Consider the following 18,690-nt stretch of genomic DNA (forward strand, 5'->3'; position numbering starts at 1 on the left):
ATGTAGTATATCTAACTTTCTGTACCTTGACTCAGCTGATCTTGGAGCTCGTGCAGTTCTGGGGCGGAGCGTGCGCGGTCGGTAACGGAGAGATAACGCCGAGGCAACAGTCAAGGACGGACCGGACGTCCTCGCTCGCTTTTACTTCGTGTCCAGCGGCTTTTCCCAAATGGCAACGGCAGCAGAGGACCGGCGGGAACCGGCGGACGTCGCTGCGCTGTCGACGCACCACGGACGCCACCATCACAACAGCAACAGCAACAACAACAACAACAATAACAACAAAGACAGCGAGGCGGGAGAGACCGCGACCTCCGCCACCGCCAGCGCGACCGAATCCGGCGGCACGGCGCCGCAGAGCATCGGCAACGGCTCGGTCATCAACCCCAACGGGGGGAACAACGGGAAGTGGGTCCGGCTGAACGTTGGCGGGACCGTGTTCCTCACGACGCGGCAGACCCTCCTCAAGGAGCAAACTTCGTTCCTGTACCGGCTGTGCCAGCAGCAGGACCTGCACTCAGACACGGTGAGCCCGCTCGGGGCGCTTTAATCCCGGCGGTCGTTTACTTAACTGGCGGGAAATAACCGTTACTTTGTTTTTAACGGGAGGTCAGCACGCGCCTGCGGCACGTGGTTTATTAACGAGCTGAAACGGACCTGAAGGCATGTCGAGTTTGATCACATTGTTGGTTATCACCGTGGAAATGAGGGTTTTAGATGGAAAAACTACAACAACACTTTACAACAGAGACTCTTAGTTTCTTACTATTAGTATTACTAATAGTAATGACTAATTAGTAATACTAATAGTAAACTATTAGTGAGTTTATGTTGATATTCACAACCACACTGGTGTCATTTCCATCCCTTCTTTACATTGTTATTACCTGACAGGGAGCTCAAGTTTGTTTTGATATAGATTTATAGTACATTATATAGTGTGTGTGTGTGTGTTTGGAGGCCAGGTATTTGACTGAAATATGTGTTTTCACATAAAATTGGGCTATTAACGTTGATTTAAAAATGCTCTATCTGCCATCATGCACTGGTAAAAACAAAGCTTATAAACTGTTGCTGTGAAAAAAGTTATGTCTGATCTGTTTGATATGTTGTAACAGGCACTGCCGTGGTATGAAAGGCGTGTTAAATGTCCAACCTGACAAAAGGGGATTGGCTAAAAAAAAAAAAAAAAAAAAAAAAAAAAAAAAAAAAAAATTGGCTCGGCAGAATATTATTCTATATTTTATCTCCTCAGGTCTGACAGTGGCCATAAAAGGAACTCTTTAGTACCGCAGTGATAGATTTACAGAGTTGATATTTGTGCGGCATAAAGCTGCCTCACTCTCTCCTTTTCGTCTGTGTGTGTCTATGCATCATTTTGTGGTGAACGTAGCCTGGGTCAGATGGAAGAACACGTGCCTCCTCTTCTGCAGCGAGCCCACAGTCGGTAGCTGTACAGCTGGTATCTTATAGAGAGAGAGAGAGAGACGGGGCTGTATTATGCATCTACCCAGTCACATGTAGAGCGACCGCACTGTGAGGGCTGGAAGGACTAATAAATGATGCAGATTTTCTATTATCCCACCGCCTTTGATATGCATGTGTGTGACAGAGGGAGACAGGAGAGGGGGATGGGGTGGAGGGGGAGGGGGGGGGAGGTCTTCCTCAGCCTGTAGCCTACAGGAAGTTGGCATTTTGTTGCTGTCAGGTAATAAAATAAAAATAATAATAATCTCCTTCAGCAACTGTAGGAATAATTAGTTGTCAGAGGGGATGATGTGGATAAAATGCCAGACGGTGGAGGTCATTTTATACCACTATCAATATATATGAAGTATTTTGGCCATCTTGCAGTATCAGTAACATAGAGTGTCTTTGTTTGGTAGCACAGCAGAGAGCTGACAGGAAATAGGGTGTGTGTGTGTGTGTGTGTGTGTGTGTGTGTGTGTGTGTGTGTGTGTGTGTGTGTGTGTGTGTGTGTGTGTGGTATTTAATAGAGACCTTTGACCAAATGCTAACCACTGACGATACAGTTATATGGTGAACGTCCAAAGCCCAGCAGCACACCGGAGAGATATTGATAATTAGCTTTTTAAATGTGGAGCTGCAGCTATTGTTCACATCATGAAATGACAGAAAGTGTTGACGTGAATGATTTGAATATATATTCTTTGGTGCAAGAGAGTGTTATGTTGTAAACATCGTGCACAAGTTGCCCGTCAGCAGCCCATAAAGCGATCTGGAGCAGCCGTGCTCGGTGGGTAACGTGAGGCTACTTACATGTTTCAGATCATGTTCGACGTCACCCTTTACCCGCCTCTTAACGATCACACTCTTTGCACGATTTCTCATAACTTCGCTGACATCGTCTATGGGTCATTTCACTGAGCTGGTTGAATCAGGTGGCAACAGAAAATGAATCTTTTTCTTTCACCGCCCGTCTTGGGATGACGCAAATACGCATCCTAAACGGATATAATAGCGAGTAAGTGTTGTAGATATCGTCTCCTCGTCCACCAGCACCTCCACCGGCTGTGGTGGTCGTAGACTCAACACACAACGAGAGGTTTATGTCTTTCTTTTGACTAACAGGCTAATGGAAACTTCTTGCTGGTATTTTATGTACCAAATTATTATTTAGAAATTCATATGTAGTTTGATTGATTTGGAAAATGATTGTTAGTTGCAATTTTTAAAAAATATTGTGAAAGATCATTTTGTGGTTATGGCTTAAAATCAAATACCAGACAAATGACACGACTTTGTCACATTTCACAATAGAAACTCATCAATGCTGAGTCCTGCTCAGTGGTTTCCCACATTGCCTTATACCACCACCAACTGAATACCTGATACCTGAATTTATATCATCTCTCAGTAAATAGCGTCATATTCCCAAACCCGAATCGGCTTTGTGTTCATTTCACCGCTGTGTGTTGTAGAAGTTATCCAGCAGAGGGTTTCAGACAGAGTCACATGCTTGTGGCTTGCAGAAGAATTTCCGCTGGATCAGAGGAGCAGGTAGTCCTTCAGCCAGAGGCAGTAAAACCAGAAACAACCAGCAGGATTGGAGATAGGAGGTTGTTGTTGTTTTTTTTGCTGCACAGCAATGATGACTGTTCCCCTGCTGCACCGCGGGGAAAAAATAAATTCCTGTGTGACCTTCAGCCATGACCTGATAGGAGCTCCCTCTGCACTGCCTGAAGACACACACCGGTCCTCGCTGTGCCTCACACACACATACAAAACACACGCCTACACCTTCCTCCGTCCTCTGTCCTGTCCTGTCCTGTCCTGTCCTGTCCTGTCCTGTCCTGTCCTGTCCTGTCCTGTCCTATCCTGTCCCCTCCTCATCCTCGCTCCCTGCAGCTCACTCACTCTGGTGAGTTGGTTAAATAATGTTTAACTGTTAATTACATGAAAAATTACAAGGAGCTCTGAAACCTTACAGGACATATTAACCTTTGAATCAGTAACACACTCATCTTAACAGCTGAGAGCAAACAAACAGGACAGATACAACAGATTGGGCGCAAAGGAGGTCAGAAACAAAAAAGTCTGATTCGTGAATCTACCATTTTCTAAAAAGTCGACATATGTGGAACTTCCTGTGTCTTCTTCAAGTGCTGTTTATTCCTCCAGAGGATTAAAACTTGTGTTGACATGTGAAAGTTAATATTAGCGACCAACCAATATTTGGCTCATATTGTTGCATCAGCTGACTGCAAACATCACAGCCTGGTGTAGCTGTTGGATCCTACTGGGCGTAGACCTCGGGTTAATCTTGAAACCATTGAAGCAGTAACTACATCTAGAAAAAAAAAAACACTCGACTTTGCACTGAACCACTGACGATGCTCACTGATTGGTCGCCCCCTCACAGTGGCTGAGAAAACATGAGTGTGAACAGAGCTCCTCAGCTATGATCACAGTGAAGAAAACTGGAGCTGTGAGTAACAGTCTGGCAGAGGCCGACTACAAACATCACACCTGTACAGGTAATAGCTACGCAGGGTTCCCCTCAGTGGTGCGCCTCTTCACCTGAATTCAGAGCCAACTCCAGCAAAAATCATAGGTTGAATTAAATGAATGCACTTTTATGTAAGGAAACATAAATCTTCAGGGTAATAGAGGTTTTATAATGGCTGCTGGAGCAGCAACTACATGGATCACCAGACCAGATGTGTCAGGATCTCTGCTAAACTCTCCCGAGTGAAACCCTACCTTTGCAATGTTCCCTTTGTAGAAAGGAAATTCGGGAAACAATTAATTAAAGACACTGAAATTGCTGTCCAATAATTAGACGAGGAAACGTATGAAGCGAACAGGGAGGTGTCTTTGAAGGGGCCCATTGTGCCAGCGTACCGTGTTGCCCGGCAGACACCCGGCTGACACCAGCCTCTGCTGGGGTTGTTTAGTACACAGAGCAGTCTGAGGCTGAATCTCACAGTTCACTGCGGTCCAACCTGTGTTTCCTTCCTTCACTCAGGAGAGAGGCTGATTTCATCTGTGCCGGAGTCGCCCTCTAACTCGCCGGTGTTAGCGTGTCTCTGCTCAGGGGTCCTCCGCAGACACGGACAGTGTGTCTGCATGTCACTATTTTAATGAGATTACGTTGCCCTCAGCGGCCCTGCCCCCCCTCAAAGACTCAAACCTAATGCAACCTAATCTGACCTCTAGCCGTCTAGAGCCAATTACATTATGTAGCTAAAGATTTAGCTTTGATACCGAGATGATGTTATCTGATGCAACCACATGATTCTATTAGTGATGATCAGTGGTTTGATTTATGTTAAATACCATGAGGGGTCCTGCCTGTATTAATTGTCTTTCCTACATGCCTGGACTCGCATTATCACTTTATCTGTGCTGCGAGATGTCTTATATGAGACGCTGGCTTGGGACGAGTAACCTTTAGAACAATGCTGGAGACAAGATTTTTATTTAAGAGTTGTGTAAACTTGTTATTTTGTCAGCATCAGGATACATAAGTTAGTTTGGGGGCACAGTGTAAGCTTGCTCGGTGAAATGTTGCGACAGTTCCTATTTCCTTAAACGCCTTGTTGTTTACTTAGAGAATTAAATCAATACAGATTGTAGAGCTAAAACAGGTTGGGACTCGGGAGAAAAATCCACTTTATAATCCACAAAGCTGTTTCGTTCCCCCAGCAAGGAGCGGAGGCCCACGAAACTGGATGTTTTTCTCAGCGTGGAGCCGCTTTGATGCCTCCCACATCAAAAATGTCACCAGCGCTGACGAATCAGTGGTTCAGCCAGACCATCTGCGATCGGATGCTAAATTAGGCTGATCCCTAATTTGAAATCGCACATACATCGAGCGTTTTCTCACAACTCCTGCCCCCCTCCGTTAGATCAGTTACAAGACTGAGCAGTATATAAATATGTGCATCACAACGTATGCGTATGTCATCGTCACGCTGTAACAGACCAACAGTCTAGTCTCTGAATATTGCATGAATTACCACCGATTTAACATCCCTCTCTGTTGGATTTGACTTTTGTTTTTAGAAAACATTCGTACGGAAAATAATTTAACGGGCTTTAGTGTAACTTCAGGTTTTCCAAACATTTGTCTTGATCCTCAACAAAAGGCAGAAAATGCCAGCGTGGTTGTCGTGCCACAACTTTACAAGCGTACGTCAAGCCTGGATCGACCGAGTATTGATTTATTGAGTTTGAAGGGTCGATGTCACAGTGACTCGAACAGAAAATTGAACATCCGCCCTGGTTTCTCTGAAATCCGCCTCTTGTCCGGTAAATATTTACAGCACTCGCAGGATTTGAGCGCAACGACTGGTAAAATTAAATGCCAAAAAAAAACGTAACATCTTGCAGTTTTACATTTTTCCAGTATCAGTCGGTGGCTGTTAACAGATGCTCGAACAGGCAGCAGATTTCATGTGTGTGTATCTTGTGTGTGGGTTTTGTTAACAAGGCTTTGGTTTGGCTCTTGGTTGTTGCTGACGTGATGTTGTGAAGTCACATCTTATTTCCCTGAACAAATGTTCTGTAAACCATTAACTCACCAGCTAGTGTCCCTGTCCTTTCAGCAGTTGACAGTATTGTGCTGTGAACACACTTTAGTTACAAACTGAATGTGGAAACGGCCAAAGAACTATAAATACATGGGGACATCTTTACCGGCTCAATAGTGATTGGTGTCGTAATCCTACAACATGACTGTTAACATGTTGTAAACTGTTGCAACAAGCAGATGTAGAATATGTGCATGATGCCATCGTACTTGTATGAGATGCATTATACATTAGTAAATGTAAAAAAGGGGAATTTAAGGGATCTGTCTAGAGATGAAGAGATTCCCTGATGCATCAGAAAGCTTCCCAAACAAGTCGCCCGTGTACTCCAGAGTTCTTTTCGCACATTGGATATTAGTATGTTGCATTATTGTGCAATCTGTGGTGCAGAGACGACGAGAGAAGGAGAAGAGGGCGACGAGGAGAGGCTTGGAGGGTGCATTCAACACCGTATGTTGCAGATACATAATTGGTGATCATATTTTTCAAGAGTAAATGTAGTGCGGCTGCAAATGCGTCTGTCAGAATGAATAACTACAGAGTGTGTGTGTGTGTCTGTGTGTCTGTGTGTGTGTGTGTGTGTGTGTGTGTGTGTGTGTGTGTGTGTGTGTGTGTGAGAGAGAGAGAGAGAGAGAGAGAAACTGTGGCTCTGACACATTCAGAAAGCTTCTCCCCACCGTTGTCATGCCCACACTGTCAAGTCAAGTCACGTTGATGAGGCGTCGGTCTGTCCTCCACTGCAGCTCTGCTCGTTTAGGATGGTGTGTGTGTGTGTGTGTGTGTGTGTGTGTGTGTGTGTGTGTGTGTGTGTGTGTGTGTGTGTGTGTGTGTGTGTGTGCCTCTGTCTATGCTCTGCTGCAGTCTCAGCCCTTCCACGCTCTAATCACTGTGATTTTTCAGTGCAGACACACACACTGTGTTTACAGGAATCCTCTTGGTCGTCACATCCCTCCATTCTGTCTCTATCTCCCTCTTTGTCTCTCAGTCACACACAGACATAAAAAACACACATGTCCTCATCCTCCATGTCTTGACAGTGTCCCTCTGTTTTCCCTGTTGCTTATTTGGTCTCTAACTGTGTCTCCCCTTCATTTGTAATAGGAAGTTATTTGTTCTGCTGTTTCTCCGACCATTTTCGTCTTCTGTCCTCTGTTGATTTTAATGTCTCTCCCAGGATTCCTCCCGCCTTGCCCGTTTCTCTTTTCCCTCTCCGATCCATCCTTCACCGAGCTACATCGCCATCCCGCAGGCTGCTGTACAGTCTGAATCCGTCTCGGTGTGTTTGTCGCTGTCCTAGTTCATTGAATTTATTTCGTGTCTCACTGTGGGAACGGCTCATCGGACGATTGTCTGGATTTGAAGAGATGAGTGTGAGTGACAAAGTCATTTACTGCATGAAGATTGGGCAGACAGCAGCGCACCATCTATCACACTGAAATACAATAAGCCTCCTTGTCCCCATCACCAGGTCACAGTGAGATTTGAAAAACTCGAAGAATAGACATTTTTAACATCCACATAATCAGAATTGTCTTTTAGAGAGAAAATAAGATCCTTATAATAACGAGTCGGTGTCACTGATGTTATTCAACCAGTTCAAAAAAATGCTCCACAAATTAGATGCAACAGAAATGAAGCACAACAATGCTACATTAGTTTTAGTCATAGTAATACTAAGCTGTGAAAAGGCAGTTTTAGTAACAGACATTTAAAAAAAAAAAATCTGTTTACATCATCATGTTCTCTTCGTATTTCAACTGAGGTAGTTTGTGCGGTGCAGCCTGGTAAAATTTAGTGCTCTCCCTTTAGTTAAGATTTGAGTTATAACTCAGAAAGAGCTCGTGCTACATCCTCCAGCTCCTTGAGATAGAAAGACCGAGGTCGGTGGTGCTGCAGGAGTGTTCAGAGGGAGAACCACCGGTAACAAGTCACCATTGAGGAGGAGACATCAGTGCAATCAACCCCCAATCTGCCTGATTTTACAACCAGTCAAAGCACAAAAGGCCTTTTCCTTTAGGCCTCTCCTAGCAAACACATTATCGGTGGCTGTGGGGGGGAGAGGGGGTTAAGAAGCCACCTCCACAAGCCAGGCCTAACAGTAATCTAATAGCCTCTCCATGTGCAGGAAGTGAGGACGAACGAGACAGACGACCCGAGCTGGAAACGGGCTGTAAGAAATATTGTTTGCTTATTGTCCAGTTGCACGATTGTACAGTAATCATGTTACTTTTTACTCGTGCGTCAGCTCATTCAGTTTGAAAATATGGATACTACAATAAAGTTTCAGCTTTGATTTGACCAGGTTCACATCAGTAGAGAAAGAAGTGCGTGGGCGAAAAAGCCCTTTTTACAAAAGCACACCAACCGGAGCAGGAATATCAGATACATGGGTGTTTTTCTGTGAACAATGTAGGCAAGCCTTTGTGTGGATTCAATATTTGAGATCAGGTAATAATCAAATAATAGAAGGTCATAAATAGTCCAGTTATGGCGAGCTGTATTTTGCTTGTGCAGCAGCTACTCATAAAAGATATAATGCTGCATCTGCACAAGATGCTGCCAAAAGGCCAAAGTTGTATTTTACCGCTTCAGTAAGCAGTCGAAGAATCAGTCACGTGAAGCAGGTTCTCTTCATCATGGTGAACAACTTCTTGTTTAAATCTGGGTATTATCTGTCTTTTCCGATCCATATATGGATGCCAAAATATTGATGTATATGCCATCAGTTACATGCTGGTGTTTAGTTAAAGCTACATAAGGCCACGCTCTGTTCCCCGATGTCTCAATACGAGATCCCAGTTTGAAGTACGAGGGCTTCATCGCTCAGATCGTGTTATGTTTTTGCAGATTACTTTTTCACCTTTCATTATTCAGTATCTTCAGGCATGTTCTTGTTTTGACATGTCGTTGACAGGAAGCAGCGAGCGTACCCTGTGAGTCAGAGAGCCGGTTTTCAAACTCATAATCAAAATAGATGTAAATTTGTCTTCATATAATGTAACGCACGTCTATCTGTCTGCCTGATCTCCCTGTACGGAGGAAACCCACTGAAACATTTGTTAATGACACACAATGACAACGATGTTCTTTAACTTCCCTTTTCCTACAGTTCCCAAAAGCTCATCCTCTTCTTCCCCCCGCCGTATCCTTCTCCTCGAATCTCCTTCAGGCACCCGTGTTTTTGTGCGAGTTTCTCGAGCGGTGTCTCTTTTGCAAATTCAGCTCTAAAAGGGAGGGCGGCGCTCCGAGCAGTCATCACGAGGAAGAGCAGAGGAGGGGGTGAGGATGTGTGTATATGTTGGAGGGGCAGCAGTCATGACATAACAGGCAGGCTTGGCAGAAGTAGCCCGGAGGTGGGAGAGAAGCAGGCTGTCGACACACGTGTGAGCACAACAGTCGCCGTCGTCTCCTCGGAGCGTTTCTGCAAGAGGCCGTTGTTACAGGAAGCTCTGAAAGGAACGGCAAACAGCGGGCTGAACTTTTCATGGTCAGCGTTGTGAAAGGTTTCTTTTCTGTTGGACTTCTGGTAGCCCTGTTATCTTTGTACACACACATTGCAGAGTGGGCAGGTTTTTCTCCAGCTATTGAGCTTTTGTGCCCAAAAATACACCAGACTGTGTATTAAATAAGTCCTTTTCTTAAGGAAGACAAATAAAGCAACCAAATTCGTATGCGAGAAATAACTGTTACACACGTGAAAAAGTTGTGCATTAAGTCACACGTGACCACAAAAAGTTGTCTTGAGTTTCCGCAACAGGTTACTTTTCATAATAAAACAGCATTGCAGAGAATACCGCCCTAATACAGGTCAATACATGTTCTATAGTCCAAAGTTTAAACACGTCGAGGCCTACTGTGGTCCTGACGATACACGGTGTTCATGTGATAACCGTATAACGGACTGTGTTCTTTCTGTCTGTGGTTCGTCCTCTGTAACAGGATGAGACAGGAGCCTACGTGATTGACAGAGACCCCACCTACTTCGGCCCCATCCTCAACTACCTGCGGCATGGCAAACTGGTCTACAACAAGGAGCTCGCTGAAGAAGGTCTCGCACGCTTTGACTCTAAACTCTACTGAGTTTGTCCTGTTTGTTGGGCTGATAGAAATAAGGACATCTGAGAGGATTCTCTGGACTGTTTCACGTGATGTCATTTCTCTTCTTACATTGCTTTACTACTGTATATGTACATATATACCTAAAAAGTGTTTTTCATTGGGCGCAGAGAAACATTTTGCACATTCAACAGAAACTCAAACATTCAACTTAAAGAACAAGAAGATAAAACATATTTCTGAGCGGAGGGCGACTTTGAAGCAGCAAACAGGCGGTTGAAATGAAAACATCCACCATAACTCTGTAAACTTTTACAGCACATCATGATATCATATCCATTTGACATGAACTCAGGGTCGACTGCAGCAGCTGAGTTGTGTGTTTGTTTTGTTCCAAGGTGTCCTGGAAGAGGCTGAGTTTTACAACATCACCCCACTGATCAAACTGATCAAGGAGAGGATCGTGGAGAGGGACTCCAAAGCCACGCAGGTAAACACACAACCTGGCAACGTGTTTTTGTTTGGTGCTACTCTGAGCTCTATAAAAAGTCTCCTCTGTTACTTCATTTTGAAAGAAAACTCCCAAATACAAACAAATACCATTGTTTCTATCACAGTGTAACTACTGATATTGTGACACCATATTACATCCACCAGCTCTGTGTAGCCAGCACTGTACTAGATATTACAATACGGTCTGACTCCCAGTTCATTTCCTTTGAGTTCAGTGCTTCTCTAAAGAACCCTCTGCTGTATGTCAGCCTTCTCGTTCCTCTTTTCTCCTCTCGGGATGGTTGCACTCACGCTTACATAATCCCTCTGCGCTCTCCAACATACTCCCACTCTCCTGGCGTTCTACTGTACTTCACTGGACTCTCTGCTTGTGTTTGCCTCGGGTTAAATATGCTGCAAAAATCTGAAAATACAAAATGGCCTGTGTTGCTATCTCTTTTCTCTTTTCTTGCTGCCCGCCACATCAGCGCTGTAAGGGTTCACTGGCCAAACAGGGTCCGGTCAGTGAGAGACCGGGGTGTTGTTTTTAGGGCTTTTTATCCTCCACACACTCACAGTTACAGTATATAGCATGAGTGCAACATATTAGCGTTTCTTTTTGTTTTTGTAAGTTGAACAGTTCACATTATAGTTGAGTTTTCTTTGTTTTATTCAATCTAGCAAAGTTTTGACTGTCTTTGTCTCTTCCTGTGTCCTTAACCCCACCCCCACCCCCATCTCTCTGTCTCCCCAGCAGGTGCCCCCCAAGCACGTCTACCGGGTGTTGCAGTGTCAGGAGGAGGAGCTAACCCAGATGGTCTCCACCATGTCGGACGGCTGGAAGTTTGAGCAGGTCAGCGTGCGTGCCTGCAGAAAGCCCCGCACCGGACTGCTCTGGACTGTGGGTTGGACTCACGCTGCTGCTGACCCTTCAATCTTGACCCCCTCCCCCTTTGGCCCTGACCTGAGCCCTGCTGTCCGCACCCCCAAAAATAACAACTTTATATCAGAAAATAGGTTATCCCCATAGACAAATCTCGATTCATTGACCTTAAGAGCTTTAATCTCAGGTAGTCCCAGTAAGTCTAACCTTAAATTTCTGTTCTTCTGAATACATAAAGAGGTCGGGCTGCTGCAGACCACTGAATCCATAACTTGCAATTGTACAGCACAAAAAGGAAGCACAATAGTCGGGTTTGTTTTGGGTTACAGCCCTGAGTAATCACTTAATTGTTCTGCCTTTTGTTCTGGGTCTAAATCACTACATTAAAGAACCACTAAATCCATTAAATGTTCCTTTTGGATCTGCTACAACAAGATAAAAAAAAAAAAAAAACTACCAACACAAAGGGTGTGTTCACAATGAGAGCAACATGATCAATAGGTCACCAGCTGATTACTCAGTTTCAGAAGCAGAGAGCTCGCAACTACTAAGCATCAAGACCAGATATTGATTATATTGATCCTAATGTCAGTAATGAGACAAAGTCTTTAGCTGTTGCCATTATCTTTTAAGAAGAAGGCCAGAGTGCCTTTCTGTGATCGATTTAACGCTCTCTCCCAAAGTGACACTCCAACTAAGAGCCTCATGGAGTTAAATTGATCAGCTTGTCCACTCTGTAGCCTAAAAGAAAAATCACAATAAGGCCCCGCCCCGCCCCCTCTCCCACACCTCTGCTTCGGCACCCCACTCCACTGCATGCTGCACACATTTTCAGGCAGAAGCTGACCCACAGTTATTTTTTTGCTGTTCCCACGAGTACTCGTTGAGTCCACTGCTGTTTAATAGAAAGCTGTCCTCTCCCAGATGCATGAGCCTGATGTTCTTCCCTTTGCTGTAGTTTGGGGTCACTTTCTGTCTGCTGCCACGTCTCTGCTCCCGACGCTCACTCTGCCTCTTTGTCTCCCCTGTACATCTCTCCGCGTCTGTGTCTCGCTCCTGGTTTTTCTAGATGGTGAACATCGGCTCGTCGTACAGCTACGGAACAGAAGACCAGGCCGAGTTTCTGTGCGTCGTCTCCAAGGAGCTCCACACACCTGGATCCGGGCTGGCTACAAAGCAGAGCCACAAAACCAAGGTGAATCTCTGTTTTTTTCACACACACACACACACACACACACACACACACACACACACACACACACACAATGAATGTTCAAAGACTCTGCAGGATTGTGCTGTGTGTCGGTGCGTGGTCCTTTCCTCGTCATGTATGTGCGTATTTCTGTCGTGTCGCAGTATGTGTGAGAGGAGCGAGGTATCGCCTCTCGTTTGAAGTGGATGGGAGCGCGCTTTGATCCGGCGATCTCCACTGAAAGCTCCAAATGTCACTCGCCTCGAAATGTCATTCACAAACACATTCACTCCATCATTCACACAGCTCTGCCTCTCTTTCCCTGCTGTGATCGAGCGTCTCTCTGTCTCACTCTGTTTCCTTCCTCTCTCATATGGATATATTGAAATATATCTTGTCTCTGTATTTACCTCTCAACTTCTCACTGTCCACTCACTGACACTCATCATTGTGTTCATTTTTGTCGTTTTCTGTCTCGTTTGTTTTTCTTTTTTTTTCTTTTGTGTTTTCCCCCTCCTTCCTTCATGCTGAATGAAGCCGGCAGAGATGCAAGCGGAGGAAGCAGCGAAGGAGGAGGAGGAGGAGGAGGAGGGAGGGAGAGATACCACACCAAATGAGTGGCTTAGAGAATGAGGGAGTCATGTTTCTTTGTTCCAAAGAGAGGCTGGAATGGGTGAGGACAAAAAAAACAACAACAAAAAAAAGATGTGCTAGTGGGTAGATCTGGTAGATTTTAGTGTGTGTGTGTGTGTGTGTGTGTGTAAGTGTGTGATGTCTACAGAAATGCAGGGTGTGTCATGGCACAGCATTGAGTATGACCTCTAAGCTGCCCTTCTGTTTCATTTGAACATGCTGATAAAGACTGTCACCGCTTGACAAACCTCTTTTACGAAGGTTTTAAATCTGGTGTCTGATGAGACATTCCCACACTGCCAAGTTAGCTGATTTCTGGTTTAGCTCTATGCTAACGGGGATAAAATAAATCAATCGTGTTGCTCTTTTAGACTTTTCAAATGTTATCGAATAGTAAAACAAGTCATTTCGCAGGGTATCAATTTGTTTAATTTCATTTATCCATCATTTTACAGACGCAACAGTGAGAGGATTACTCTGACTGGCAGAAAGGGGAAACAAAAGTTCTGTTCTCCGTTTAATGAAAGCTAATTCAGAAAAGAAATTCTCAGGCAACAGATTATTTTTTATGAACAGCTATATGGTGGTAAAGATGTTTGTGTCTTTACTCGGGCCAATCACACAGGACTCTGGCAGCTACCTAGAATTTTGTTATCATCACCCTTTAATGAGGAATATAAGAAATATAATCCGAAGTATGTGAATTGGGCTGTTGAATTATCACTCAGCCCTGAAGATGACAGTATTTGCTGGAAAATTCTCATCATTATTTAATTAAAAAATCTCCAGTCCTGATGCTGTCTGCTGAAAATCTCTGCAAATAAACCACACTACGCTCCAACCGCCACCATCTTCCCCTCCGTCGTCCTGTTTTACAGCAGGCGTCAGAAGAAGATGGCCAGCATCTGTTAGAAGAAGCTGCTGGGATGTAACCTACTTTCTTTACTAGAAGTAGAACATGTTTGGATGCAAAGTCAGTAAATATAGTTGTAAAAAAAAAAAAGTCTCATCCCACTGCTGAAAATGTTTCCTCTGTTTCCTCAGACAGAAATATATAAAACCAAAAGCACTGCTTGTCCTAATGTCCTCCACCGCCCGGGGTGTGTGTGTGTGTGTGTGTGTGTGTGTGTGTGTGTGTGTGTGTGTGTGTGTGTGTGTGTGTGTGCGCGTGCTCAGTGTGGCCCGACAGCGACCCGACAAAACCTTCCAGCTATTGATCAGGCGCTGCATCTCTACGGGCTCTCATTACCAATGCTGTGACATGGAATATCCCTGACCTTTCAGTGCAGCAGTAGCGATAGATGTCCTTCTCAGTCTGTGTGCATACGTGCGGTGTCGATGTAAAAATCACACACAGTATTACCCACCACGTGATACGACATTTACACACATAAAATGAAGTAAATGTCACAGGGGCACACACACTCACACACACACTTCAAGATCAGTGCTCAAGATATCTGTGTATGGTTTGTTGGTGTCCACAGTCATTATGCTTGTCAGTTAAGTCATTTACAGTCATTCTCTCGCCATATTCATCATCATCATCATCATCATCATCATCATCATCACCACCATTACAGAGCTTAGATTGTATGAAATCATTCCAGATTAGATGGAATCCCTGACATCTGTTATTGTTTATCTTTTCACAGCTTTTCCAGATCCACGGTTCCCGGATGTAGAAACGGCAAGACTTTATTTTCTCTAGGCTTATGACAGTCTGTGCGCGGTGCAACTGCGTGTCGCGTCAATGGACCGCCATCCAAACCTTTGTAGCATCATGACCAGTTCTTTGACACCATGCCAGTTAGCGAATGACCAAAAGGCACCTAGATATCACAGTGAGTCGCAGCAATATCATCCAAAACTATTCAGTCCAACTCAGTTCTTAGAAATGATCACGTGTCCGTGTGCGTTGTGTTGCCAAAGGGCAGTAGTGGAGCTTAGTAAACCATAACCAAAGATCCATATTAAAGCTGGCTGAACCAAGGTGCTAAAGCCCCATAACATGGCAGCGAATATGAATCTGCCTGAACAGCACAGATCTCGTCTTGGTTACCCCGTGAGGAGCTGTTACTGTGTCACTATGATCTGACGGTGTTGGATCATTACATTTCTTAACGAGGCATTGATCAGTTATCTGCCATCGTCCCGGTGATGGACACGTTTCTTCCCCAAACTTTCCCCTGTAGTCTCCCCATTTATTTTGCACTCAAGTATGACATTCATGGAAAAATTTAAAAAAAAAAAAACAGCCACAGTGATCCCACTAACTGTTCACTGAAAAAGATTTCAGCCAGAACTTCACGTGGTTGTTAAACTTGTAGTAAATATTAATGGTAGTTTAAACGTGCGTTCGTGGCCTCATCCGCGAGTCAGTCCACCTTCAGCTCTTTCAGCTTCTTTGTTGCTCTGTGTGTTCACGGGTGCATCTGGTTTGATCTCATCATATTATATGTCAGCTTAGCCATTGTTTGGTTTGGTTGACTTTAAATCCCAGACCTGCTGCTCGTTACACGTTTCTGAGTAGCTCACTGAACGTTCGAACAATATGTACGGAAATTTGATACCACGGAGTCGCTTGTTAAATGTGTTTAAATTTCTATCCAATCAAATTCACCGACATCTCGCCCCCATCAATTTGTTATTGCTCACATTAAAAAGAGCTTATTCAGTCGGTTCGGTTGGAGCTCAGCTATGTGAATAAATGATACGAGTAGCTCTTGGAAGAAAAAAGGTTGGAGACCTTCGCTTTAAACTGACAGACACGGTGTCACTTCAACACGTGTTTGCTGGAGCTTACAAAGGTCACCAAAAACTGTCCAACAGAGCTCAAAGTAAGGGCAGCCAGCGTGGACACCACACGGACAGAAACACACACTGCTCCACATGTTGTCCCTGCATCAACACCCTGCTGTGTGCCGAGACACACCTGCATCACCTTGTGGCGGTGCAGCAGCACAGTTGGGAAAAGTTCAAAAAAGAAGAAGGGTAGAGGAAGGAAGGCCGATTTAAACGAGAAGACAGGAGAGTCAGGTTATGTATTCTTTGTTCAAGTAAAGAACAGCTCTGAAACTGTCAACTCACAGTGGGCAGATTTGCTGCGCTGCAGAGGTGTGACTGAAAAAAAATAATTAAGAAACAGTGACTGACATGGCACATAACTTTTAACAACCTCTATTGTTAAAATTGCACCACAGGTCAGATTTTAAATCCCCGCGTAAGCATGTGGCACATGAATCGACTTTTGATAATAAAAGACTAAATTTCTTGGAGTTATTCAGCAAACAAACCTCTCAAAGGTTTCGACAGCACATTTACTGGATGGGAAAAGTACTCGTTGAACGGTGGACCGTAAAGGGTTACACATCAGTTCAAAACAACAGGGTGTTCAGTTCAGTAATAAAACATGTAAATACACATTTAGAATATGTCTACAGTAGTCCAGCGTCATGTTGTAGCTTAATCGGACAACAGTTAGTCAAATACAACAGAAAATATATAGATAGAAGAGACACTGACTCTCTTTCCAGTCGTTTCATGGAGGTTTAAATAACCACAACAGTAGAGTAAATAGTGGATTCACTGGAGTCTATTTTCAGCTACAGATTAACTGACATTTCATAGAATAGAATAAAATCTTTGCTGGTTTTAGTCTTTTTATGGATTTTGTTGGTTTAAAGATTAAAAATCTAAAATATCACCAGATCTTTCCAACCCTGAACGCTACAGTTCCTCGACTCTGCCCAGCGAAGTTTACCACAACCCGCAGAGATTATTTCTGCCCGAGACGACTGCAGCGTGTTCAGCGTCGGCAGCTTAAGTCTGAACCTGCTGCCGTTCGGCTCCTGTGTAACCCGACTGACCCGCAAACACACAAGTACACTCGGGCTGTTTCAAACGGGCAATAAAGAAGCAGCTGGAGTAACAATGTGAGACAATCGACAATTTAAGATCATGTTTGGCGACTTTTTTTTTGCCGACATTTTGATAATTAAATCTGAAAGAAAAAAAAAGGCTGCAAATACAATATTGGGTGTTTGCGTGTGTGTAGGACAAAAGTGTCTCGTCCATTTTTAGTGTTAAAGAGATATTCTGGACCTTTAGGATCTTAGCAAAACACATTAAATGTTACTAGTTTAGCTCCAATTAATCAACATGCATATGATAATCATTACAGTGATAATAGCAAAGTGGACAAAGAGTTATTGTTTTTTTTATTGCTCTTTTGAACTTGGATCATTCAGTGCCTTGAGTTCAAGCAGCAAAACCGACATGTCAGAAGACCAACATGTCAAAAATTATCATGGGTGTTATTACATGCATTTATATATTTTTTTAAGTTGTATTAATATTTTAGTCAAAGAATGGATAGTTTACAATCTCACAGTTCAGGTTTGTTATTTATGTAAAAATTTTTTGGTGTATTTGCTCCGAGAGGGTGTTTAAGTCGAGATAAAGAAAGTTAGCAGCTGCATGTAGGAGTTGAAGCTGTTTTGTATAAAATGTAACACCTTTTTAAAATTGATTTTGTACTTTGTTTAATTTATTCTCAAGGTGTTTTTTTTTTTTTTTTTAATGTGACACTAAGAAGATTTTTTTTTTTTTTTTTAGTTTTGTGGGGTCATATTTGGGTGACTTTTGCTTTTTTCTACTCGAAAACTAGCTTTTGTGTTATATTAGTTTGATGATGATCTAAAAACGTGTGTCTATAAGTCTCACCAGGTTTACTGAATACGCTCGGTTTTAGTCGTAGGTCATATAATGCTGTTAAACAAGCGTTACTCTGATAATAAAGTTGAGAGTTTTCCTCCACTTGCATGTCCGGTTACCTCGTTTGGTTTTCTGGATCCACACTTCATTTATTTTATTTGTGCACTACTTGTGAGCGTGTGTTTTCTCCAAAGTATTTGATGTGTAAAAGTCTTACCTAGCTGTCATTATTCTGTGCAAAAAAACAACAACAACAACAACAAATATCTATCAGGCAAATATGTATGGAAACCATTTCTCTCTGATGCTGGAGTTTGTCACCTGCTGTTCGTAGAGCCTCGCTGTACTCTGTCTGTAAACATAAAACAATGTGACACATGAAATGTAACACCTCAGACGATCCTGTACAGGCTTCAACAAACGCTGTGTTTTAAATTTCATTGAATTGTATCTCATCAGGAGCTGAACATCAAACATGTTCAATAACGTGACAGAGGGCGAGGCTCTTTTTTTCATGTAAATGAATGTCACCATTGTCAACAAAAAATTAAAAATGTGTCTTTTGGTTTAAGATACAGATTTTAAAGTCTTGTTTTGTTTCAGTGTTTGAGCACAGACCGTTTACTCCCTGAACTCAGTTTAACCTCTCGTGGTTGACATGT

At 43.5% G+C, this 18,690-nt stretch overlaps 1 protein-coding gene across 5 annotated transcripts; it reads left to right on the forward strand.

The window, feature by feature from the left end:
- The first annotated feature begins 65 nt into the window (after positions 1-65).
- kctd17 (potassium channel tetramerization domain containing 17) lies at positions 66-18,614 on the forward strand. Of its 5 annotated transcripts, none has more exons than XM_069156051.1 (7): positions 66-526; positions 9,996-10,104; positions 10,511-10,602; positions 11,359-11,505; positions 12,557-12,682; positions 13,217-13,352; positions 14,968-18,614. In XM_069156051.1, exons 1-6 carry the CDS (start codon positions 170-172, stop codon positions 13,310-13,312), a joined length of 927 nt encoding a protein of 308 aa, XP_069012152.1. In that variant the 5' UTR covers positions 66-169; the 3' UTR covers positions 13,313-13,352; positions 14,968-18,614. The 5 variants fall into 5 exon arrangements, with proteins under 5 accessions (XP_069012152.1, XP_069012154.1, XP_069012153.1 ...); XM_069156053.1 differs by having other exon boundaries at positions 11,359-11,457; XM_069156052.1 differs by having other exon boundaries at positions 11,362-11,505.
- Positions 18,615-18,690: the final 76 nt, after the last annotated feature.

Source organism: Embiotoca jacksoni, unplaced genomic scaffold (assembly GCF_022577435.1).
Source record: "Embiotoca jacksoni isolate LCO1_2020_lvr unplaced genomic scaffold, fEmbJac1.0.p SCAF_20, whole genome shotgun sequence".
Classification (NCBI taxonomy): domain Eukaryota; kingdom Metazoa; phylum Chordata; class Actinopteri; family Embiotocidae; genus Embiotoca; species Embiotoca jacksoni.

Bases quoted from the DNA above. Each gene is read 5' to 3' on its own strand.
- kctd17 (XM_069156051.1), top strand. From the start codon at position 170: ATGGCAACGGCAGCAGAGGACCGGCGGGAACCGGCGGACGTCGCTGCG. The intron at 10,105-10,510 runs GTCTCGCACGCT...TTTTGTTCCAAG, and splicing joins CAAGGAGCTCGCTGAAGAAG to GTGTCCTGGAAGAGGCTGAG. The intron at 10,603-11,358 runs GTAAACACACAA...CTGTCTCCCCAG, and splicing joins GGGACTCCAAAGCCACGCAG to CAGGTGCCCCCCAAGCACGT.